Below are 26,255 nucleotides of genomic sequence, written 5' to 3'. Positions count from 1 at the left end.
ACATTTAAAATTGAAACATAATATATATTTACACATAGTAAATCCGCTCACCCATTCACTCGAGATTCAAGCAGCTGTGCATTTGTGGTGACAGCAATAGCAGCCCAATAAATAACGTCAAGGCCTCCTCATTGATATTGCACAGGGCAAGATCATCCTATATCTTAATACAGCAAGTCACACGGCCAGGTTTACCTTTAAATGACTAACACTGAGTGGCAGGTGGGGAGATAAGTGAATTGCAGAGCAGATTCCCACCCATCTGGGGTACAATTTTAATTTGTAATATTTTACATTTATAAAAGACAAGACAATTTAAGATGAGAAGACAGAATGTGTGGCAATTTGAGGAACCAACTCAAAGCCAAAAATTGGAGAGAATATCTACACAATTTAAATGCAGTTGAACCTTTAACAAGAGTTTAAGATAGGTTTGCAAAACAGTCAAGTCAAGTGGTCCTGGTGGTTGTGGTCACAGTGGCCCTGACCGGAATATTAAACAGCCTCAAATTATCTTTTTGCAAACTCTGGATACTGCTACACAGTGATTTCAAGTCTGTTAATAGTCTAATATTGTAGTATAACATTTTATAAAGTTTACAAATCTACTTCAAGATAGTTTGCCAGTCCCTTGACATTTAAATTGAGGATCAAATTTATTTTCTAAATTTAAACAAAAAGTAAAAACACGCATCTTTGCACAAGAACCAGTGCACAAAGACAGTGGGCCCGTTTTTCTGTCTATCCCTGAAACGTTTGAGGCCTGGATACAGGAGGTGCAAAATCGAGCATATTCTCACAGTTGGAAATAAAACACCCCCACTGGGGCTTTACTGAGTTGTAGTGCTTTTCGGGGGGTCCTCTTTCCTCTTTGGATGCTTGGTGGAGTTCTCTACAATCCATGGATGTTCCAGAACATCTTTTAGTGGAAGCCTTTGGTTTGGATTGTGTTTCAGCAGTTTGGAGATAAGATCTCTGGCCCCCTCTGACACAAATGGGGGGAAATGAAACTCAATCTGAAATACAGGAAAATACAATATCAGTAGCGGTCACCACCAATCCTATAGTTAAAGGGATACTATAAGTGGCAGTGAATTGAGCAGTGAGACTGCAGGGGCATGATCTATACACCAAATCTGCTTCATTAAGCTAAAGTTGTTTTGGTGACTAGTGTCCCTTTACAATAGTAAAACCGTTTGATGTTAAGAGGCCTAACTAAACTGTATATACCATGGAGAAAAATAACAGTTTGCAGATTACATCAATGTTATACACAGAGGAAGTACCCAGAATGCACCTGCTGAAGCAGACCAACCAGGTTCTGTGTCTGATTGATTAAGATACCTAAAGGAAGGAAGTGGGTGAATTAACCACCTCCAGATCTTCCTCCCCATGGAGAATCTGTAGCAAGTCTTTAAGGTTTTATAGCAAGTGTGCAAGATGCTTCCTTTTCAGCTCAGACACACCACACACCACTGGGGACATGGCAAAGTAGCAGGAAAATTGGTGGCCTTGATTTTGCCATTTCTAAAGACATTAAGCCAGTAAGCCAACTCAATATATTCAGAGTGCCTTGGAACAGTAAATGGAATATGAACAGCTACATAAAACCAGCACCAAGGAAAAAGGTAGAATTACCAGAGGTGGACTAACCCGGCATTGCTGCTCAGAAATGTGAAATTAACTGCAGTGTAATAAAGGTGTCATTAGATCATACTTCCATAAAGACATTCTTATTGCACCTTTGAGATACGTCTGTAGGTTTCCTGGTGAGTTTCTGCTTCGAATGGGGGCTTTCCAACGAGAAACTCATAACACAGCACTCCAAGGCTCCACAGATCCACCTTCTCATCGTGCATTCGGCCTTCAATCATCTCAGGGGGAAGGTAGTCCAGAGTGCCACACAGAGTGGTTCTCCTGATTTATTTGGAAGGGCAAAGAACGAAGGAAAGTGTTAGGTGTGTTTTTTTCCTTCACAAAGTTAATAAATAACCCTAGGACCCCCCCACCCCCTCCATGTAGTTAACAGTGACCAGTTTTAAGTTATTGTCATCCTAACCAAATACTAAAAGTTCCTCATGTTGTGCAATAATGGGAGATCAGAAGCTACAGTTCCTGCAGTGTGTTTTTATAGATGCTCAGCAGACTGTATTTCATAATATTTAGGTGGCAAGTCATGAGAGCAGATTGCTGCACTAAAACATTTTAAAGGGACATTATAGGCACCCAGACCACTTTAACTCATTGAACTGGTCTGGGTGCACTGTCCCTGTCCAGATAACCCTGCAGTTGTAACTATTGCAGTTATTGATAAACTGCAATAAATACCATCCCGGGTTAAGTCCACCTGTAGTGGCTATCTACCAGACAGCCACTAGAGCAGGGCTGCCCAAAAGGTTCAATCCACAGATTATGTAGAACTACAACTCCCATGATGCTTTATAATCAAGCATCACAGAAGCTGTATTTTTAAAACATCTGGTAATCTACCATTTAGGCACCCCTGCACCAGAGGGACTTCCGGGTGGTTAGGTTACTTTTGGTCCCCTGACGCTGGACGTCCTCATGCTCTGCAAGGGAAATGCAATCGAGGGGGCATTGGAGGTCATTATAGAAGAATTAGTTTCCTTTTAAATCTGAATTGGCTGGAAACAAATGCAAACAACTACATCAGTCTTTAGAAACTTAACGCTGAACGGTCAGCCAATGAGCACCATCTGTTGGAGTCACATAACTACAGCCCAAGATTTAAACAGTCCTGAAAAAAAATACAAATAAAAAGGAAATTCATTTTATTCTGTAAGTAAGCAGAACATGACATGTACCATTTGATTCCTTGAGCATACATGGGTTCATTTAGAGTGCTGTTCCACTTAAGAGTCCTCATTTGTGGACAGTTTTACTTCGACTTACCTTGAAGATGGAGCATGAACTGACCAACCAAAATCAGCTATTTTAAGTTCTCCACTGGAGCCAAGTAGTAGGTTTTCAGGTTTGATGTCGCGATGAATCACTTTCTTGGAGTGGCAATACAGGAGAGCATCAGCCAGCTCAGTGATGTACTGTTAAAAGGGGTTAAAATACATAAACTGGGTTTTATTTTTGCTTCAAGATTTTTTTCTCCTCCTTGTGTTCAATAACAAACCTATATGGCAATTAAAAACAATTTTACTTCTCCTAACTGTCATACCAACCCAGAGAAGCCCAATCCAAGTTTGTATTCCCAATTGTCTACTGTTCCTTTCAGACAAAAGGTCAATAAATAAAATGATATTGTTTAAAGACTACTTACTGTAGCGGACCTCTGATCATCAAATTTAGAGCATCGCTGGAGTTCTCTGTACAGCTCTCCACGAGGGGCATAGTCCAGGATAAGGTACACTCTGGTGGCGTCGTGGAAATATCCATACAATCTAAGAATGTTGGGGTGTCTGAAAGGAAAGATTTTCCAAGAATAAGAGAAAATAGAACACAAAAAGGCATTGGGCCCATTATTATTGTACTTAAATGGAAGATTGAAAACAGCCCAGATCTTACAAGATTACCCATTGAACGGATGGGCCACTTTTAGGCTTAACTCAGTGTTTGATGGAGGCTGCAAAATGCCGCAATTTAAGTCCATTTTCCTGCTAAATGAATGAACTGGTGTTCACCAGTGGCAGATTGAGAGGAGTGCAACATTTATTTAGCACAGGACATGAATGCTAAAAATCTAGTAAGATACAAGTCCTCACATTGAAATGATGAATCACAAATATGTACATTTAAAGGGATACAAAGCTGTATTCCTGGCGCTACCGACCCCTCTGCCTCCCCTTCTCCCACCCAGTAAATAAAGGGTTAAAAACCCTTTACTTACCTTATCCTAGCACCAATGTCACGCAGCGCCGTTTGAAGCTCCACCCCCTCCTCCAGCACAAGCATTAGACCTCCCTGTATGGGGGAATCTGACGCGGAGGTCCTCGTGCATAGCGTGAGGACGTCCAGGGTCATATAACAGATCAAAAGTCAGTTACGATTCCGGAAGCGCCCCCACTGGCTGTCTGGCAGACTACCACTGAGGACAGACTTAGAGCTGCAATGTCAACAAAAAGGGACACAGCACCCAGACCACCTCAATGAGCTGAAGTGGTCTGGGCACCTACAGTGTCCCTTTAAATACATTTGCCTGAAAAAGTGTAAATGTCACTTTCTCCTGCAGTAGGTCCTTGCTCCACAGGCTTAGCAGCCGGAGGTCAAGTTAAAATTAACATTGTATGCTCTTGCATTGTCAGGCATATGATGGGAATTTGAAAATACCTATGGAATGTGCATAAAATGTATATTGCAACCCATAGAAAAGTGGCAACTGACAGGATTAGTGAGATTGAACAGACATAAGCAAATTTAAAACATGCATTACATGTTGGACCCTTTATAACATGCATTACAATTAATCTGGACACTCTGCAAGCTAGAATAATCAGCAATGACATGGGATAGTACTGATACTTTGTTGTAGCCAGGTCCCTGTACAATATATAAAAATATATATAGGATTTTTTAGAAGTTTAAAAAAAAAAAAAAAAAAAAAAAAAAAAAGGAGGTAAAGAGCTCTGTAGCCAAGAGGTTAAGACAAGATGGAATTAGAAGCCGCATATTAACAATTAGTGTAACAGATCACACAGGTCACTCACTTTACAAAGATTTAGCCTACAAAGAAAGTTAAGCACACGTTTGTCTGTGGCGGATAAATTTGTGATCAGACTGATAAGAGGTCTCTTACCTCAGATGAGACTGAATTTCCACCTCTCGTCTCAGTTGATGCTCAACCCCGGCTTTCTCCAGCTGGGATTTAAACAGAACCTTCAGTGCCAAGATGAATTTACTTTGCTTTTCACGTGCAAGATACACATTTCCAAATTTCCCTTTACCCAAAGGGCGTCCTATTTCAAAGTCTTCTAGACACCACTGCTTCCTGCAAAAACCAAAAACCAAACATGAAGTGCAAAAAAATGGTTTATAAAAAATAAAATAAAAAATATATAAATAAAAAGTTGGAGTTGCGAAGCAGAAAGTCGGAAGGTTTCCTTCAGGGGTGTTCATATGGCCCACTACCAGTTACAGAATTACACCTCCCATTCGCAGTGTTTTCCATGTCAGTAAGTCTCTTGCCACTGCCTGTTTCTTCTACAACAGGGGTATGCAACTATCGGTACTCCAGATGCTGTGGACTACATCTCCCAAAATTCTGTTTAAAGCCATAATGCTGGCAGAGCATCAAGGGAATTGTAGTTCACAACATCTGGAGTGCCGAAGCTTGCCTACGCCTGTACTAGAAGGTGCATTATTATGGAGCGTTTCTTTAATACTCCTGATTGCAAGCCACATAATTTACTTGGCGTGAGCTCCTCAATAAGGGACAAAATGATAAAAGGGAAATATAGACAGAATAAAATAAATGGGCTTTATACAGAATTGCTACCAAGTGTATCATCTTTCACTATAAAAGCTATAAGGAGATAAGTTACATTGTTCACGTACTTTTTACCCTCGTCCTTTTGGGTCATGATATTTTTCACTTGCTCAGAGTTGGCTCTCTCTGGAGCTGAAAAATAAAATAAAAAAAGTTATAGAAATGAGGTCCGTATTCTCCATAAATGGCATCACGGCAAGCTTGCAGAGTTTATAAAAAACACAATCCATTCTTAAATCACATACCATTTTCAGAACTGGTGACATGGTCACACTACTGGTATGTCCCCTCAACAAGTCATTAAATTGATGTACAGTAAGAATCCTTGCACCCAGGAAGATACATGAATGCACAAAGAGGTAAGTCCCACTCGCATAGCACCGCTAGTCTGACAAAGCCAGGTGTCACTCTATATGGTATCTTAAAACAAACCCATAGACTGTATATTTCTGTTTAGACTGATGTCCGATTGGCAAGACAAGCAAAACGAGATTTTCCTAAACAATTGTCTCCATTACCATCGCTCCTCTGTCAAGTCAACCAAGTCTGAAATCCAACATCTAGCTCAACCAAGCATGCCAATATTCTAGACAGAGGTCAAAACACAGTTTGTTTAAAATGGAGTGTGTCTGATGTCACGCCCTGTGCTGCACTATGGGACGTCAGAAAGAATGACTAGAACCTTGTGTGCTAAAAAGGAACACTATACCGTTTAAATACAAACATGTATTAACAATATAGTTCCCCTGTCCCTAGTTACATACAGGTGCCACCACTACCCCACACTTTTAAGTGAATAAAAATGTTTTACTCATTTTTCTCCAGCTTCTCAGTCTGCCATGACGAATGGCCTCCATAAGTAAGGGTCCATTTCAATTTTCCGCATAGGGAATCACTGGGGAACCAATGTGCACGCACGACTAGTGTGGTGTATGTATCCTTGCTTTACATTGGAAATGACCTTTTCGGCTTTCCTATGAGCTTCTGCACCAGTGAAGCGCCTCTAGTGGTTGTAAATTTGATTAAAGTGAGATTGAACCCTATAATGCAAACATTGTAATTTCTATAAGATACTGCAAGGTTTTTCATTGCAAGGATAAAATTACAGGACCACTGTACAGAGAATATACACACACACACACTATCTCACAAAAGTGAGTACATCCCTCACATTTTTGTAAATATTTTATTATATCTTTTCATGTGACAACACTGAAGAAATGACACCCTGCTACAATGTAAAGTAGTAAGTGTACAGCCTGTATCACAGTGTAAATCTGCTGTCCCCTCAAAATAACTCACACAGCCATTAATGTCTAATGTTGGCAAAAAAGTCACTACACCCCTAAGTGGAAATGTCCAAATTGGACCCAATTTGCCCTTTTCCCTCCCCGGTGTCATGTGACTCAATGTTACAAGGTCTCAGGTCACTGGAAGTTCAACATGGCACCTCATGGCAAAGAACTGAGGATCTGAAAAATAAGTGTTGCTCTACATAAAGATGGCTTAGGCTATAAGAAGATTGCCAAGACCATGAAACTGAGCTGCAGTACAGTGGGCAAGGCCATACAGCGGTTTCACAGGACAAGGCTCGCCATGGTCGACCAAAGAAGTTGAGCGCACGGGCTCAGCGTCATATCCAGAGGTTGTCTTTGGGAAATCGACATGAGTGCTGCCAGCATTGCTGCAGAGTTTGAAGGGGTGAAGGGTCAGCCCGTCAGTGCTCAGACTATACACTGCATCAAATCGGTTTTCATGGCTGTCATCCCAGAAGAAAGCCTCTTCTAAACATGATGCACAAGAAAGCCCGCAAACAGTTTGCTGAAGACAAGCAGACGAGGAACATGGATTACTGGTATCATGTCCTGTGGTCCGATGAGACCAAAATAAACTTATTTGGTTAAGATAGTGTCAAGCGTGTAGCGGCAACCAGGTGAGGAGTACAAAGACAAGTGTGTCTTGCCAACAGTCAAGCATGTGGTGGGAGTGTCTTGGTCTGGGCCTGCATGAGTGCTGCTGGCACTGGGGAGCTACAGTTCATTGAGGGAACCATGAATGCCAACATGCACAGTGACATACTGAAGCAGAGCATGATCCCCCTCCCTTCGGAGACTGGGCCACAGGGCAGTATTCCAACAGGATAATGGACCTCAAACACCTCCAAGATGACCACTGCCTCGCTAAAGAAGCTAAAGGTGATTGACTGGCCGAGCATGTCTTCAGGGGCATCCTCAAACAGAAAGTGGGGGAGCGCAAGGTCTCCAACATCCACCTGCTCTGTGAGGTCATGGAGGAGTGGAAAAGGACTCCAGTGGCAACCTGTGAAGCTCTGGTGAACTCCATGCCCATGAGGATTACAGAAGTGCTGGAAAATAATGTTGGCCACAAAATATTGACACCTTGGGCCCAAGGTGGACATTTCCACTTAGGAGTGTACCAGGCATAGGCAACGTTAATCACTCCAGATGTTTTTGGACAACACCTCCCATGTTGCTTTGCCAGCATTTTGGTGTAGACATTATGGGGGATGCAGTCCACAACATCTGGAGTGCTGAAGGTTGCATACCCCTGGTTTAGACATTAATGGCTGTGTGTTGAGTTATTTTGATGGGACAGGAAATTTGCACTGTTATACTGGACATACATCCATCAGAGTATTGCAGTATGCAATGCTACCTTTTTATTGGACCAACATAAGATTTACCCTCTTCCCCAGGACTGAAGCAATACTGATCTGACAGAGTTTAACATTTTAAACAACTAATGTTAGGGGAGGTGAGTGGTGTGTCATAAATAGCAGAAGATGTGCCTGAAAGTTATGTATTTGTAGTGTAAATATGACAGAGGTAGTGTTTACAATGTCATTTATTTGCCAGATTGTTCAGGGTCTCCATAGTCAGCTTGGCAACGCTGAACGCTCCCCATAGACCTGTACTGAGCCAATGCATCTCTATGTTGACATTTTAATGGCCGATCAAGCACACTAACCCCCCCCTATAGCAAAGCATTGAACTGGCCAAGATCAGTCTTATTTTTCTGATCACCAAATCAGAGTGATGGAAAATGAAATCCTCAGTGCACACAGAATTTAGGTCAATTGTAGTTTATTTAGCCACCACGACCAAGAAATCAAGCCTGACAAAGGCACCAGTAGTGCCAAAACATTGCCTAGTCGTGGTGGCTGAATAAACTTCTATTGACCTGAATTCTGTGTGTGGAGAATTTCGTTTTCCATCACTTTAAAGACAGTCTCAAACATTGTGATATAACACTGCAGTCAGCAGCTGCTTCTCCGGTTAGAAATCTACATTTAACTAGGAAGATATGTACCGGGGGTACTTTTTGTTTGTTGGTGTCCGTCAACAGGAGATGGTGTTTTACATGCTTGTACTGGAGCAGGTGGTCGTGGCTGTGCAGCATTGGTTGCTGGCTGATTTAATGCTTTCTGGTGCGGCAACACAGGTTTATGAGTCAGAACACGTTGCGGTCCATTTGAAGGGCATAAGACTCGTTGTGCTGATGTCCCAGTTCCAAGTGGCTTGACTTGGGCACTCTGTTGCTGGGATAGTGGAATGCGCTTGGGACCATCAGAAGTAGAGTGCAAACCCTGGATAGATAAAATAGGGGAAAAAATGATGGGTTTCTGTTCTGTACAAAGTACCTACATAGATAAAAGTAGAAGATCAAATATCTAAACGTTATATAAAATTATATTATAAGAGATGTCCATTACCATAGAACCATACCTTTGCTCCATATACCCTTTGCAATGATGCAGAGTACACACTATATGCCTGCCAAGCAATTCTCACAACTATTAGTTGGCCCCCTGGCTCTCACACAGGTGAGGAGAGTTTACTTCCTACATGGCTGTATGAGCCCAAGCCAGGATTGTGGATTAACTGGTGCAGTACTCCTAAATTCTAACTTCTACAAAAGAGCTAACCCCCTTTTCCCTGCCCTCTACACCCATACAGTGCAGAGGACTCATTTTCCAAACCCTGAGACTGCGCTAGGAGACCGGGGCAGCCACAGCCTCTCCAGCAGGACCAGTTTCTTGGAACTCTACTTCGACCTGGTCCAGAGCTGCTGAATCCACATTTCAACAACCCAGGAGATCGCTTTTTGGAGGGGAGGTATGGAAATCACTCACAGACCTCCTTTTCTTAAGCCAGGAATGGACATTTTCGATGATTGGCACTTACCCACAGCAGCCTAGAAGTCTGGGCAGGATCAGAGTGAGGCCTCAGCCCAGTCAAAGTTCACTCAACAATCTCTCGAATTACATCAGATCCGGGCACACATTGTTTGGGGAAGCAAGACATGCCCGGAGATGCAGAAATTGTGTGGATACGTTTTGCAAAAACCATGATTTGTATTTTTTTATAGCGCCGTGAAGTCTGGGGATGTGATTGTCCATATAAGTGTGATTTTGGTGACAAACTGTTGTACCCTATATTGTGTGCCAAGTAGTGTAGAAGGAAGGGATTTAATCACTGAAATGCAGTTTTCCCCAGCTAGAAGGGACTAGAGATGGCTGTTACAGAGCCCAGTACTTGGGCTAAGTTCTTCCATCAACATCGCTGGTATGCACACCCATAAATAGACTAGACATTTAGCTCTCCTCTGAAAAGAAGCCAGCTACAGCGAGTGGCTCAGCACAGAAAACAAACCAAGCAGTGTATAAACAACTGCACAATTCCATTCATCATGTGAGAACTGGACCTGCACCAGGGGAATTAGGTACATAACACCATTAAACCTCTGACAGGGATTCCTGTGAAAGTTAGACCCCCTACACTAGACGAGAAGCTCCTGATTGGTGGAGCTTTTCGCTGGCCAGGAAGGAGATTGTCTGTTGAATACATGCCTGTGTAAGTGTAGCGGTTTAATCAACTTTAAAATGTAGATTTATTTTTGCTACATTTTAAATAAAATGTATTGAAGGTGGAGAGGGTCAGTTAAGAGATTCCCATCAAATGTCAACAATGACGTAAAAAAAAATAGTAGTTTAAAACCTTTTTTTAAAGCAATTTCCAGGGGGCCAGGGACCTAAACAACCACACAGGCACTATAGTGTCAGCAATGCGTGTTTGTGTTTCCCACACTAGTGTTCCTTTAGTAACAAGTTTGTATTTGTGACTCTATAGTGCTCAATGTCCCTGTCCTTATAACCCATGGTAAGATATTGCAGTTGTGTGGGTTCCTCCCCCTCCTTTTAATTTACGTTTCAGGTTCAGCTCTAGTGGCAGGCAGTATGAGCCACTAGAGGCGCTTCTGCAGCACTAAATAAAATGGAGTCACACACGGTGGAAGCAGTAAAGTAGGGATTCAATGTTATCCTGCATGGAAGTTTAAGTGTGCGCATGGTGCTCACTGCACATGCGTGTCAGGCTCCCAATGCTACTCTATGAGGAACATTGGATTGGATATTTTTTCTGTGACATCACAGAAAGTGTAGGTGAGAAGGGTAAGTAAATCTTTAAATTTTTATTGGAGAGCCACAAGAGGTGCTTTCTTTACAACGACTAAATAAAACTTGATCATGTGAGGTTGCAGTTCATAAGAAAGCATTGAATTCGGTTTATTTTATTTGAAAAGCATTTGGATGCACACGCCTCTGATCAGCCTCCAATGCTCCTCTATGAGACCGCCACCTATATCTAATCTGAAAATAGGACACCATAGCATTAGGAATACAATGAGATGCAATAAAAAAAAAACAGTAAAACAAACAAAACACACACCAGACAGGACGACAATAATTTACCCCATGGAAAACAATCCCTGGCTAACATACCTTCACTTGGTGGGTGGATACTCCAGTGTGATTTTCTTTGAGAGACTTCTCCATTCTCTCCTGGAAATGATAAAAAAAAAATTGCTGAGCTTTATAATAAGATGACAAATAAGGACCTGGATAAAATGGACTGACTATGAACATGGTCAGTCTCCTATTGCAAACAGATTATTTCCCTAATATTGGATCAAACTGTTTCTTCAGCCATTTCACAATTGCAAATAATATACTGCAGAAACCCAGGGCATCACTATTACTAGAATCTGAATACTACAGAACATAGCAGGCAGGTGCCCAGAGTCTGTATGTGGCACATACTGAATTTAACACCTGTGCTGCTGGAGATGCAAGTCCATCTCTGGCAGTGTCATAGCCATCATTAGCCAGTTTGGAGAAAAAAAAAGCCTGCGCTGGCAAAGTCAATTCTGCAAATTTAGATACAAAAACACAATCATTGGCAGAAGGAGGTCAGCGTATAAGTGAGCGGCAAAATCGACACCAGGTGTCTGTGGAAGCAAAGTTTTCATAGGGCAGATTACCATTCAAGAAGCAGCAGCAAATTGCCAGCACCACCGCCAACTCATGCTGGTTAACAGATGGACCACTAGAGCAGTGTACCAACTACCCAACCACAGATTGAGTGCACCTAGACTTGGAAGCAGGATTTAGTACCATGGATGTAGGCGTCATCATGAAAGACCTGCCGGACCACGTCCTGCTTGGGAACAACCCCTTACATCTGCCTTTTGAACTCAAGCACCCACGAGGCTTACCGGATTGCATCTGTAGGCGACCCAGGCACGACCCACTAACCCTGTCCCGATTGTGGTGTATACCAACAAGTAGCTGGGTTACTACCACCTAGCTTGCCCTTTCCATTGTGCTTATAACCCCAAAGTGATTAAGCCCTTTCCTGCAGAACGTACCGCTGTCTCACACAAACACTAGCAGAGCCTTAGTGAAGGGTAAATAGGAACTCATTTATAGGGGAAAACATGCCTCTTGTACCTGGTGAATCAATAGTCAGTCCCTAGGGAGAATAATACAATGGCAACATCCTCAGCACCTTTGTGTTGTGAGGATATTTATGGGGTGATAATTATTAAATAAAATTTTAATATATCACAAATTGATATATTGTCACTGTTCCCCTTGATTAATTTAAAGCTAAGAGCTACCCACTATTTTAAATCCTATAGACCCTGGAGCACATTTTATTAGAGAATTTGTATTTCACACATTAATCACAAACGAATTATAAAATAATTTATTGTGACAATCAATAATAAGTAAAATGTGTGACAATAATCCGTGAATATTTAGGTATAACATGTATACAATATGGCAGTTATGACAATTACAGATAGCCAAGTAGAAACATCTCCACATATATGCAAATTTCAACAGATTTATGACAGGACACTTTCTTTGATAACAGCTATGCAATTCCTTAAGGGGACTCTCCAGTGCCAGGAAAAACTTCTAGTTTTCTGGCACTGCTGGACCCTGGACCCTCCCTCCCACACCCCATGCCATGCTGCTGAATTAGTTAAAACCCCTTCAGTGACTTACCTGAATCCAGCGCCGCTATTCCTCGTCGTTGGGTCAGGGTCCACCCACGCCAGTCAGCAGGGAAGACCTAATGCGCATGCGCGGCAATAGGCGCACAAGTGCATTAGACATCCCCATAGGAAAGCATTTTTCAATGCTTTCCTATGGGGATTCCAGCGACACTGAAGGTCCTTATGCATAGCGTTAGGACGTCCAGCGTCGTTTAAAAACACTTTTCGTGTTCTAAGAGCACAGAGAACCACTAGAAGAGGACTTGAAGGGACACTGTAGGCACCCAGACCACTTCTGCCCATTGGAGTGGTCTGGGTGCCAACTCCAACTACACTTAACCCTGCAAGTGTAATTATTGCAGTTTTTTTTAAAACTGCAATATTTACCTTGCAGGGTTAAAAGAACACTATAGTCACCTAAATTACTTTAGTTAAATAAAGCAGTTTTAGTGTATAGATCATTCCCCTGCAATTTCACTGCTCAATTCACTGTCATTTAGGAGTTAAATCACTGTTTCTGTTTATGCAGCCCTAGCCACACCTCCCCTGGCTATGATTGACAGAGCCTGCATGAAAAAAAACAAACTGGTTTCACTTTCAAACAGATGTAATTTACCTTAAATAATTGTATCTCAATCTCTAAATTGAACTTTAATCACATACAGGAGGCTCTTGCAGGGTCTAGCAAGCTATTAACATAGCAGGGGATAAGAAAATCTTAATTAAACAGAACTTGCAATAAAGAAAGCCTAAATAGGGCTCTCTTTACGGGAAGTGTTTATGGAAGGCTGTGCAAGTCACATGCAGGGAGGTGTGACTAGGGTTCATAAACAAAGGGATTTAACTCCTAAATGGCAGAGGATTGAGCAGTGAGGCTGCAGGGGCATGTTCTATACACCAAAACTGCTTCATTAAGCTAAAGTTGTTCAGGTGACTATAGTGTCCCTTTAACTCCACCTCTAGTGGCTGTCTACTAGACAGCCACTAGAGGGCACTTCCTGCATCATAGCACAGAAAAGGTGTGAGGACCTCCAGCGTCGCTCAATTCCCCATTGCCTCTGGTAAGTGACTGAAGGGGTTTTCATCCCTTCAGCAACCGGGTATTGGGGGGGTGGGAGGGAGTGGGGACCTGCAATGCCTGGAAAACAGATTGTTTTCCTGGCACTGGAGTTTCCCTTTAACCCTGCAAGGTAATTATTGCAGTTTATAAAAACTATAGGGTTGTGGGCAGGGCTGGCCCTAGGGGGTGTGAGAGTTGTGCGGCTGCAGGGGGCGCCATGTGGCCAACACAGCTCGCACATGGCCAGTGTCAGGGGAGCCAAAACAGGTACCCGGGTGGAGGATTTATTATTCTCCACCTGGGCGGGCGGACACACACACGCGGGGGCGTGGCTTATCGTGAGGTGGAGGAGCTACTAGATACCAGAAGCCCCCCATGTAACGGCTGCACAGCACCACTCCCCCTTCCAGCCACAATGGAAAGAAGCAAGTGTGTGTGTGTGTGTGTCCGCCTGCCTGTGTGTGTGCGCGCGCGACCTTTAATATGCAATAACAGATACAATATTTCTCATAGCAGTTCAGTTAACCATTACATAGCTGAAAAGAGACTTGCGTCCATCAAGTTCAGCCTTCCTCACATGTTTTTGCGGTTGTTCCAAAAGAATGCAAAAAAAAAAACCTAGTCTGTAACGTTTCAAATTTTGCAACAAACTAGGAAAAATTCCTTCTTGACCTCAAGATAGCAGTCAGATGTCTCCTTGGATCTAGCAGCTATCACCCCATTAATAAGCCACCTTCTCATCCAATAACAATAAGAATAATTCTAACCAGATTTTACAATTGCAGAATATTCACCCTCCCTGATTCAATATTATGATCCCTTATTCAGATAAGTAAATCTCTCTGGATATAAAAAAAAAAAAGGTTTGGTATGGTAAACTTAGCATTTTACCAGGAAATACATCTTCTGCACTTTCTGTGGAAACATGGTGTGACCCCAAGTTTATGGTGTGGAGCAGGTATGTGACAGCACCTATATAGTGGCAGGTTGTGCCGACTAAAGGATCCAGTGCACATTCAATGTTAAAAATAAATAAATAAAATAAAAAAAACACGACAATATTCACCCCTTCCACGCCTGCCAGCAGTTTAGTGCCCCATCAGCCCAGAAGTCCTCACAGACCTGAATGGATCTCATGGATCAGCTCAAAAACACTCTGGAGTTCCGAATGGGATTACCAGAGTCACTACAGTCAAACAGGAAGCTATTTGGAGGGATGACAGAGGAGGCATTGACCACTACAGACTTAAGGGTGATTCATGTACCGGCGTAAACAGACATAATTTTAGGTCACCAGGACCACCCACCCAGCGCTGTTGAACTCTGCATCGAATGATGGTCACGGCCTAGTCAAAATTGACAGCCAGCTAACATGGGCTAGACACTTCTAATCCATTAACTTTTTAGACGGTGTGTGCCCAGAAGAGAGCTTTCCGGAGATGGCATTTGTCTGGGGATGCGGGCATGAAACCCAAGTTTTTGTGTAATTATAAGCGCTAAGGTGTCTGGTCGGTAATAAAATTACCTGGTCAGGTACAAACATCTAGGTGTTGAGCAATATCTTGTTATTCTGGTGACCCTTGTTGGGTTCCCAGGTATAAAAAGAGTGGTCTGGACTCGCAGTTACACTTTCAAATTGGCAATGCCAGTTTATTTAAAAAAAAAAAAAAAAATTGGACGCCATTTATTTGTTGAGGGTGTCACAAGCACACTGTACCATCAGTTTTCTTCCGAAAAATAAAAATAAACACAACCCACAGAACAAGAAAGTGAAATGCAACAGGAGTCGGTAGTTGTTATGGTGCACTTCAGCTTATACAATTTACAGAGTTCCCTTAGCATGCACATAGTTAACCCTATCCCAGTCACACACATCCCCTCACCGTACTCCATTAACGTGTACTCCATTAACGTGTACTCCATTAACGTGTACTCCATTAACGTGTACTCCATTAACGTGTACTCCATTAACGTGTACTCCATTAACGTGTACTCCATTAACGTGTACTCCATTAACGTGTACTCCATTAACGTGTACTCCATTAACGTGTACTCCATTAACGTGTACTCCATTAACGTGTACTCCATTAACGTGTACTCCATTAACGTGTACTCCATTAACGTGTACTCCATTAACGTGTACTCCATTAACGTGTACTCCATTAACGTGTACTCCATTAACGTGTACTCCATTAACGTGTACTCCATTAACGTGTACTCCATTAACGTGTACTCCATTAACGTGTACTCCATTAACGTGTACTCCATTAACGTGTACTCCATTAACGTGTACTCCATTAACGTGTACTCCATTAACGTGTACTCCATTAACGTGTACTCCATTAACGTGTACTCCATTAACGTGTACTCCATTAACGTGTACTCCATTAACGTGTACTCCATTAACGTGTACTCCATTAACGTGTACTCCATTAACGTGTACTCCATTAACGTGTACTCCATTAACGTGTACTCCATTAACGTGTACTCCATTAACGTGTACTCCATTAACGTGTACTCCATTAACGTGTACTCCATTAACGTGTACTCCATTAACGTGTACTCCATTAACGTGTACTCCATTAACGTGTACTCCATTAACGTGTACTCCATTAACGTGTACTCCATTAACGTGTACTCCATTAACGTGTACTCCATTAACGTGTACTCCATTAACGTGTACTCCATTAACGTGTACTCCATTAACGTGTACTCCATTAACGTGTACTCCATTAACGTGTACTCCATTAACGTGTACTCCATTAACGTGTACTCCATTAACGTGTACTCCATTAACGTGTACTCCATTAACGTGTACTCCATTAACGTGTACTCCATTAACGTGTACTCCATTAACGTGTACTCCATTAACGTGTACTCCATTAACGTGTACTCCATTAACGTGTACTCCATTAACGTGTACTCCATTAACGTGTACTCCATTAACGTGTACTCCATTAACGTGTACTCCATTAACGTGTACTCCATTAACGTGTACTCCATTAACGTGTACTCCATTAACGTGTACTCCATTAACGTGTACTCCATTAACGTGTACTCCATTAACGTGTACTCCATTAACGTGTACTCCATTAACGTGTACTCCATTAACGTGTACTCCATTAACGTGTACTCCATTAACGTGTACTCCATTAACGTGTACTCCATTAACGTGTACTCCATTAACGTGTACTCCATTAACGTGTACTCCATTAACGTGTACTCCATTAACGTGTACTCCATTAACGTGTACTCCATTAACGTGTACTCCATTAACGTGTACTCCATTAACGTGTACTCCATTAACGTGTACTCCATTAACGTGTACTCCATTAACGTGTACTCCATTAACGTGTACTCCATTAACGTGTACTCCATTAACGTGTACTCCATTAACGTGTACTCCATTAACGTGTACTCCATTAACGTGTACTCCATTAACGTGTACTCCATTAACGTGTACTCCATTAACGTGTACTCCATTAACGTGTACTCCATTAACGTGTACTCCATTAACGTGTACTCCATTAACGTGTACTCCATTAACGTGTACTCCATTAACGTGTACTCCATTAACGTGTACTCCATTAACGTGTACTCCATTAACGTGTACTCCATTAACGTGTACTCCATTAACGTGTACTCCATTAACGTGTACTCCATTAACGTGTACTCCATTAACGTGTACTCCATTAACGTGTACTCCATTAACGTGTACTCCATTAACGTGTACTCCATTAACGTGTACTCCATTAACGTGTACTCCATTAACGTGTACTCCATTAACGTGTACTCCATTAACGTGTACTCCATTAACGTGTACTCCATTAACGTGTACTCCATTAACGTGTACTCCATTAACGTGTACTCCATTAACGTGTACTCCATTAACGTGTACTCCATTAACGTGTACTCCATTAACGTGTACTCCATTAACGTGTACTCCATTAACGTGTACTCCATTAACGTGTACTCCATTAACGTGTACTCCATTAACGTGTACTCCATTAACGTGTACTCCATTAACGTGTACTCCATTAACGTGTACTCCATTAACGTGTACTCCATTAACGTGTACTCCATTAACGTGTACTCCATTAACGTGTACTCCATTAACGTGTACTCCATTAACGTGTACTCCATTAACGTGTACTCCATTAACGTGTACTCCATTAACGTGTACTCCATTAACGTGTACTCCATTAACGTGTACTCCATTAACGTGTACTCCATTAACGTGTACTCCATTAACGTGTACTCCATTAACGTGTACTCCATTAACGTGTACTCCATTAACGTGTACTCCATTAACGTGTACTCCATTAACGTGTACTCCATTAACCCTATCCCGGTCACAGCCAGCCCCTCACCGTGTACTCCATTAACCCTAACCCAGTCACAGCCAGCCCCTCACCGTGTACTCCATTAACCCTATCCCAGTCACAGCCAGCCCCTCACCGTGTACTCCATTAACCCTATCCCAGCCACAGTCAGCCCCTCACCGTGTACTCCATTAACCCTATCCCAGCCACAGCCAGCCCCTCACCGTGTACTCCATTAACCCTATCCCAGTCACAGCCAGCCCCTCACCGTGTACTCCATTAACCCTATCCCAGCCACAGTCAGCCCCTCACCGTGTACTCCATTAACCCCATCCCAGTCACAGCCAGCCCCTCACCGTGTACTCCATTAACCCTATCCCAGTCACAGGTAGCCCCTCACCGTGTACTCCATTAACCCTATCCCAGCCACAGCCAGCCCCTCACCGTGTACTCCATTAACCCTATCCCAGTCACAGGTAGCCCCTCACCGTGTACTCCATTAACCCCATCCCAGTCACAGGTAGCCCCTCACCGTGTACTCCATTAACCCCATCCCAGCCACAGCCAGCCCCTCACCGTGTACTCCATTAACCCTATCCCAGCAACAGCCAGCCCCTCACCGTGTACTCCATTAACCCCATCCCAGTCACAGCCAGCCCCTCACGTGTACTCCATTAACCCTAACCCAGTCACAGCCAGCCCCTCACCGTGTACTCCATTAACCCTATCCCAGTCACAGCCAGCCCCTCACCGTGTACTCCATTAACCATATCCCAGTCACAGCCAGCCCCTCACCGTGTACTCCATTAACCCTATCCCAGTCACAGCCATCCCCTCACCGTGTACTCCATTAACCCTATCCCAGTCACAGCCATCCCCTCACCGTGTACTCCATTAACCCTATCCCAGTCACAGCCAGCCCCTCACCGTGTACTCCATTAACCCTATCCCAGTCACAGCCAGCCCCTCACCGTGTACTCCATTAACCCTATCCCAGTCACAGCCAGCCCCTCACCGTGTACTCCATTAACCCTATCCCAGTCACAGCCAGCCCCTCACCGTGTACTCCATTAACCCTATCCCAGCCACAGCCAGACCCTCACCGTGTACTCCATTAACCCTATCCCAGTCAGCCCCTCACCGTGTACTCCATTAACCCTATCCCAGTCACAGCCAGCCCCTCACCGTGTACTCCATTAACCCTATCCCAGTCACAGCCAGTCCCTCACCGTGTACTCCATTAACCCTATCCCAGCCACAGTCAGCCCCTCACCGTGTACTCCATTAACCCCATCCCAGTCACAGCCAGCCCCTCACTGTGTACTCCATTAACCCCATCCCAGTCAGTCCCTCACCGTGTACTCCATTAACCCTATCCCAGTCACAGCCAGCCCCTCACCGTGTACTCCATTAACCCTATCCTAGTCACAGCCAGCCCCTCACAGTGTACTCCATTAACCCTATCCCAGTCAGCCCCTCACCGTGTATCCCAGTCAGCCCCTCACCGTGTACTCCATTAACCCTAACCCAGTCACAGCCAGCCCCTCACCGTGTACTCCATTAACCCTATCCCAGCCAGCCCCTCACCGTGTACTCCATTAACCCTATCCCAGTCACAGCCAGCCCCTCACCGTGTACTCCATTAACCCTATCCCAGTCACAGCCAGTCCCTCACCGTGTACTCCATTAACCCTATCCCAGCCACAGCCAGTCCCTCACCGTGTACTCCATTAACCCTATCCCAGCCACAGCCAGCCCCTCACCGTGTACTCCATTAACCCTATCCCAGCCACAGCCAGCCCCTCACTGTGTACTCCATTAACCCTATCCCAGCCACAGTCAGCCCCTCACTGTGTACTCCATTAACCCTATCCCAGTCACAGCCAGCCCCTCACCGTGTACTCCATTAACCCTATCCTAGCCACAGCCAGCCCCTCACCGTGTACTCCATTAACCCCATCCCAGTCACAGCCAGCCCCTCACTGTGTACTCCATTAACCCCATCCCAGTCAGTCCCTCACCGTGTACTCCATTAACCCTATCCCAGTCACAGCCAGCCCCTCACCGTGTACTCCATTAACCCTATCCTAGTCACAGCCAGCCCCTCACAGTGTACTCCATTAACCCTATCCCAGTCAGCCCCTCACCGTGTATCCCAGTCAGCCCCTCACCGTGTACTCCATTAACCCTAACCCAGTCACAGCCAGCCCCTCACCGTGTACTCCATTAACCCTATCCCAGCCAGCCCCTCACCGTGTACTCCATTAACCCTATCCCAGTCACAGCCAGCCCCTCACCGTGTACTCCATTAACCCTATCCCAGTCACAGCCAGTCCCTCACCGTGTACTCCATTAACCCTATCCCAGTCACAGCCAGTCCCTCACCGTGTACTCCATTAACCCTATCCCAGCCACAGCCAGTCCCTCACCGTGTACTCCATTAACCCTATCCCAGCCACAGCCAGCCCCTCACCGTGTACTCCATTAACCCTATCCCAGCCACAGCCAGCCCCTCACTGTGTACTCCATTAACCCTATCCCAGCCACAGTCAGCCCCTCACTGTGTACTCCATTAACCCTATCCCAGTCACAGCCAGCCCCTCACCGTGTACTCCATTAACCCTATCCTAGCCACAGCCAGCCCCTCACCGTGTACTCCATTAACCCTATCCCAGTCAGCCCCTCACCGTGTACTCCATTAACCCTATCCCAGTCAGCCCCTCACCGTGTACTCCATTAACCCTATCCCAGTCACAGCCAGCCCCTCACTGTGTACTCCATTAACCCTATCCCAGCCACAGTCAGCCCCTCACCGTGTACTCCATTAACCCCATCCCAGTCACAGCCAGCCCCTCACCGTGTACTCCATTAACCCCATCCCAGTCACAGCCAGCCCCTCACCGTGTACTCCATTAACCCTAACCCAGTCACAGCCAGCCCCTCACCGTGTACTCCATTAACCCTATCCCAGTCACAGCCAGCCCCTCACTGTGTACTCCATTAACCCTATCCCAGCCACAGTCAGCCCCTCACCGTGTACTCCATTAACCCCATCCCAGTCACAGCCAGCCCCTCACCGTGTACTCCATTAACCCTATCCCGGTCACAGCCAGCCCCTCACCGTGTACTCCATTAACCCTAACCCAGTCACAGCCAGCCCCTCACCGTGTACTCCATTAACCCTATCCCAGTCACAGCCAGCCCCTCACCGTGTACTCCATTAACCCTATCCCAGCCACAGTCAGCCCCTCACCGTGTACTCCATTAACCCTATCCCAGCCACAGCCAGCCCCTCACCGTGTACTCCATTAACCCTATCCCAGTCACAGCCAGCCCCTCACCGTGTACTCCATTAACCCTATCCCAGCCACAGTCAGCCCCTCACCGTGTACTCCATTAACCCCATCCCAGTCACAGCCAGCCCCTCACCGTGTACTCCATTAACCCTATCCCAGTCACAGGTAGCCCCTCACCGTGTACTCCATTAACCCTATCCCAGCCACAGCCAGCCCCTCACCGTGTACTCCATTAACCCTATCCCAGTCACAGGTAGCCCCTCACCGTGTACTCCATTAACCCCATCCCAGTCACAGGTAGCCCCTCACCGTGTACTCCATTAACCCCATCCCAGCCACAGCCAGCCCCTCACCGTGTACTCCATTAACCCTATCCCAGCAACAGCCAGCCCCTCACCGTGTACTCCATTAACCCCATCCCAGTCACAGCCAGCCCCTCACGTGTACTCCATTAACCCTAACCCAGTCACAGCCAGCCCCTCACCGTGTACTCCATTAACCCTATCCCAGTCACAGCCAGCCCCTCACCGTGTACTCCATTAACCATATCCCAGTCACAGCCAGCCCCTCACCGTGTACTCCATTAACCCTATCCCAGTCACAGCCATCCCCTCACCGTGTACTCCATTAACCCTATCCCAGTCACAGCCATCCCCTCACCGTGTACTCCATTAACCCTATCCCAGTCACAGCCAGCCCCTCACCGTGTACTCCATTAACCCTATCCCAGTCACAGCCAGCCCCTCACCGTGTACTCCATTAACCCTATCCCAGTCACAGCCAGCCCCTCACCGTGTACTCCATTAACCCTATCCCAGTCACAGCCAGCCCCTCACCGTGTACTCCATTAACCCTATCCCAGCCACAGCCAGACCCTCACCGTGTACTCCATTAACCCTATCCCAGTCAGCCCCTCACCGTGTACTCCATTAACCCTATCCCAGTCACAGCCAGCCCCTCACCGTGTACTCCATTAACCCTATCCCAGTCACAGCCAGTCCCTCACCGTGTACTCCATTAACCCTATCCCAGTCACAGGTAGCCCCTCACCGTGTACTCCATTAACCCTATCCCAGCCACAGCCAGCCCCTCACCGTGTACTCCATTAACCCTATCCCAGTCACAGGTAGCCCCTCACCGTGTACTCCATTAACCCCATCCCAGTCACAGGTAGCCCCTCACCGTGTACTCCATTAACCCCATCCCAGCCACAGCCAGCCCCTCACCGTGTACTCCATTAACCCTATCCCAGCAACAGCCAGCCCCTCACCGTGTACTCCATTAACCCCATCCCAGTCACAGCCAGCCCCTCACGTGTACTCCATTAACCCTAACCCAGTCACAGCCAGCCCCTCACCGTGTACTCCATTAACCCTATCCCAGTCACAGCCAGCCCCTCACCGTGTACTCCATTAACCATATCCCAGTCACAGCCAGCCCCTCACCGTGTACTCCATTAACCCTATCCCAGTCACAGCCATCCCCTCACCGTGTACTCCATTAACCCTATCCCAGTCACAGCCATCCCCTCACCGTGTACTCCATTAACCCTATCCCAGTCACAGCCAGCCCCTCACCGTGTACTCCATTAACCCTATCCCAGTCACAGCCAGCCCCTCACCGTGTACTCCATTAACCCTATCCCAGTCACAGCCAGCCCCTCACCGTGTACTCCATTAACCCTATCCCAGTCACAGCCAGCCCCTCACCGTGTACTCCATTAACCCTATCCCAGCCACAGCCAGACCCTCACCGTGTACTCCATTAACCCTATCCCAGTCAGCCCCTCACCGTGTACTCCATTAACCCTATCCCAGTCACAGCCAGCCCCTCACCGTGTACTCCATTAACCCTATCCCAGTCACAGCCAGTCCCTCACCGTGTACTCCATTAACCCTATCCCAGCCACAGTCAGCCCCTCACCGTGTACTCCATTAACCCCATCCCAGTCACAGCCAGCCCCTCACTGTGTACTCCATTAACCCCATCCCAGTCAGTCCCTCACCGTGTACTCCATTAACCCTATCCCAGTCACAGCCAGCCCCTCACCGTGTACTCCATTAACCCTATCCTAGTCACAGCCAGCCCCTCACAGTGTACTCCATTAACCCTATCCCAGTCAGCCCCTCACCGTGTATCCCAGTCAGCCCCTCACCGTGTACTCCATTAACCCTAACCCAGTCACAGCCAGCCCCTCACCGTGTACTCCATTAACCCTATCCCAGCCAGCCCCTCACCGTGTACTCCATTAACCCTATCCCAGTCACAGCCAGCCCCTCACCGTGTACTCCATTAACCCTATCCCAGTCACAGCCAGTCCCTCACCGTGTACTCCATTAACCCTATCCCAGCCACAGCCAGCCCCTCACCGTGTACTCCATTAACCCTATCCCAGCCACAGCCAGCCCCTCACCGTGTACTCCATTAACCCTATCCCAGTCACAGCCAGCCCCTCACCGTGTACTCCATTAACCCCATCCCAGCCAGCCCCTCACTGTGTACTCCATTAACCCTATCCCAGCCACAGTCAGCCCCTCACTGTGTACTCCATTAACCCTATCCCAGTCACAGCCAGCCCCTCACCGTGTACTCCATTAACCCTATCCTAGCCACAGCCAGCCCCTCACCGTGTACTCCATTAACCCTATCCCAGTCAGCCCCTCACCGTGTACTCCATTAACCCTATCCCAGTCAGCCCCTCACCGTGTACTCCATTAACCCTATCCCAGTCACAGCCAGCCCCTCACTGTGTACTCCATTAACCCTATCCCAGCCACAGTCAGCCCCTCACCGTGTACTCCATTAACCCCATCCCAGTCACAGCCAGCCCCTCACCGTGTACTCCATTAACCCCATCCCAGTCACAGCCAGCCCCTCACCGTGTACTCCATTAACCCTAACCCAGTCACAGCCAGCCCCTCACCGTGTACTCCATTAACCCTATCCCAGTCACAGCCAGCCCCTCACTGTGTACTCCATTAACCCTATCCCAGTCACAGCCAGCCCCTCACCGTGTACTCCATTAACCCTAACCCAGTCACAGCCAGCCCCTCACCGTGTACTCCATTAACCCTAACCCAGTCACAGCCAGCCCCTCACCGTGTACTCCATTAACCCTATCCTAGCCACAGCCAGCCCCTCACCGTGTACTCCATTAACCCTATCCCAGTCCGCCCCTCACCGTGTACTCCATTAACCCTATCCCAGTCACAGCCAGCCCCTCACCGTGTACTCCATTAACCCTATCCCAGCCAGCCCCTCACCGTGTACTCCATTAACCCTATCCCAGTCAGCCCCTCACCGTGTACTCCATTAACCCTATCCCAGTCACAGCCAGCCCCTCACCGTGTACTCCATTAACCCTATCCCAGTCACAGCCAGTCCCTCACCGTGTACTCCATTAACCCTATCCCAGCCACAGCCAGCCCCTCACCGTGTACTCCATTAACCCTATCCCAGCCACAGCCAGCCCCTCACCGTGTACTCCATTAACCCTATCCCAGTCACAGCCAGTCCCTCACCGTGTACTCCATTAACCCTATCCCAGCCACAGCCAGTCCCTCACCGTGTACTCCATTAACCCTATCCCAGTCACAGCCAGTCCCTCACCGTGTACTCCATTAACCCTATCCCAGTCACAGCCAGTCCCTCACCGTGTACTCCATTAACCCTATCCCAGCCAGCCCCTCACCGTGTACTCCATTAACCCTATCCCAGCCACAGTCAGCCCCTCACCGTGTACTCCATTAACCCTATCCCAGCCACAGTCAGCCCCTCACCGTGTACTCCATTAACCCCATCCCAGTCACAGCCTCACCGTGTACTCCATTAACCCTAACCCAGTCACAGCCAGCCCCTCACCGTGTACTCCATTAACCCTATCCCAGTCACAGCCTCACCGTGTACTCCATTAACCCCATCCCAGTCACAGCCAGCCCCTCACCGTGTACTCCATTAACCCCATCCCAGTCACAGCCTCACCGTGTACTCCATTAACCCTAACCCAGCCACAGCCAGCCCCTCACCGTGTACTCCATTAACCCTAACCCAGTCACAGCCAGCCCCTCACCGTGTACTCCATTAACCCTATCCCAGTCACAGCCTCACCGTGTACTCCATTACCCTATCCCAGCCAGCCCCTCCCCGCTCTCAGTATACCCAGCCCGGTCCCCTATCCCCGGCTCTCAGGATACCCAGCCCGGCTCTCAGGATACCCAGCCCGGCTCTCAGGATACCCAGCCCGGCTCTCAGGATACCCAGCCCGGCTCTCAGGATACCCAGCCCGGCTCTCAGGATACCCAGCCCGGCTCTCAGGATACCCAGCCCGGCTCTCAGGATACCCAGCCCGGCTCTCAGGATACCCAGCCCGGCTCTCAGGATACCCAGCCCGGCTCTCAGGATACCCAGCCCGGCTCTCAGGATACCCAGCCCGGCTCTCAGGATACCCAGCCCGGTCCCCTATCCCCGCTCTCAAGAGACCCAGCCCGGTCTCACCGTTCCCCGTTGGGGCCTTGCAGCCGATTCTCTCCTCACGATTTCAAACCACCCGCTTTTAAATGCCGTTAGAGCGCTCTCGACGCCGATTGGTTAGGAAGCAGCAGTTCCTTTTCTCTGATTGGACAGACAGGAGAAAGCCGTTGGGCTCGAGCCCGCTGGTGACGTCTCCGGGTAGGCGGGGGCTGTGGGAAGGGGGCGTGGTCTGCGAGGCTGCGCCGAGGTCCTGACGTGGATCTTTGTCGCCCGTCGTGCGTTGATGACGT

The 26,255-nt window shown here is 46.7% G+C and overlaps 1 protein-coding gene across 1 annotated transcript; it reads right to left on the bottom strand.

Annotated features, from left to right (window-relative positions):
- On the bottom strand, positions 1 to 26,093 carry AURKA (aurora kinase A). Its single transcript, XM_063425655.1, has 9 exons — positions 25,990 to 26,093; positions 11,256 to 11,315; positions 8,786 to 9,062; positions 5,524 to 5,587; positions 4,766 to 4,957; positions 3,293 to 3,431; positions 2,914 to 3,062; positions 1,743 to 1,917; positions 1 to 1,016 (listed from the first exon to the last, which is right to left on the bottom strand). The coding sequence occupies exons 2-9, from the start codon at positions 11,307 to 11,309 to the stop codon at positions 831 to 833; spliced, it is 1,236 nt and encodes a 411-aa protein (XP_063281725.1). The 5' UTR covers positions 11,310 to 11,315; positions 25,990 to 26,093; the 3' UTR covers positions 1 to 830.
- Between the last annotated feature and the right edge of the window lie 162 nt (positions 26,094 to 26,255).

The sequence above is a fragment of the Pelobates fuscus genome, chromosome 6 (assembly GCF_036172605.1).
Source record: "Pelobates fuscus isolate aPelFus1 chromosome 6, aPelFus1.pri, whole genome shotgun sequence".
NCBI classification, from domain to species: Eukaryota; Metazoa; Chordata; class Amphibia; order Anura; family Pelobatidae; genus Pelobates; species Pelobates fuscus.
Note: the sequence above shows the minus strand (reverse complement) of the source record. Positions and strands in the feature narration are given on the sequence as shown.

What these genes read in the sequence shown, in the direction of transcription:
- AURKA (XM_063425655.1), bottom strand. Translation starts at nt 11,309, where the DNA reads ATGGAGAAGTCTCTCAAAGAAAATCACACTGGAGTATCCACCCACCAA. An exon ending in CAAAAGGACGAGGGTAAAAA is followed by an intron (nt 4,958 to 5,523) that starts GTACGTGAACAA and finishes TGGTTTTTGCAG; the next exon opens with GAAGCAGTGGTGTCTAGAAG. An exon ending in ATGATCAGAGGTCCGCTACA is followed by an intron (nt 3,063 to 3,292) that starts GTAAGTAGTCTT and finishes CCCTTTTAACAG; the next exon opens with TACATCACTGAGCTGGCTGA.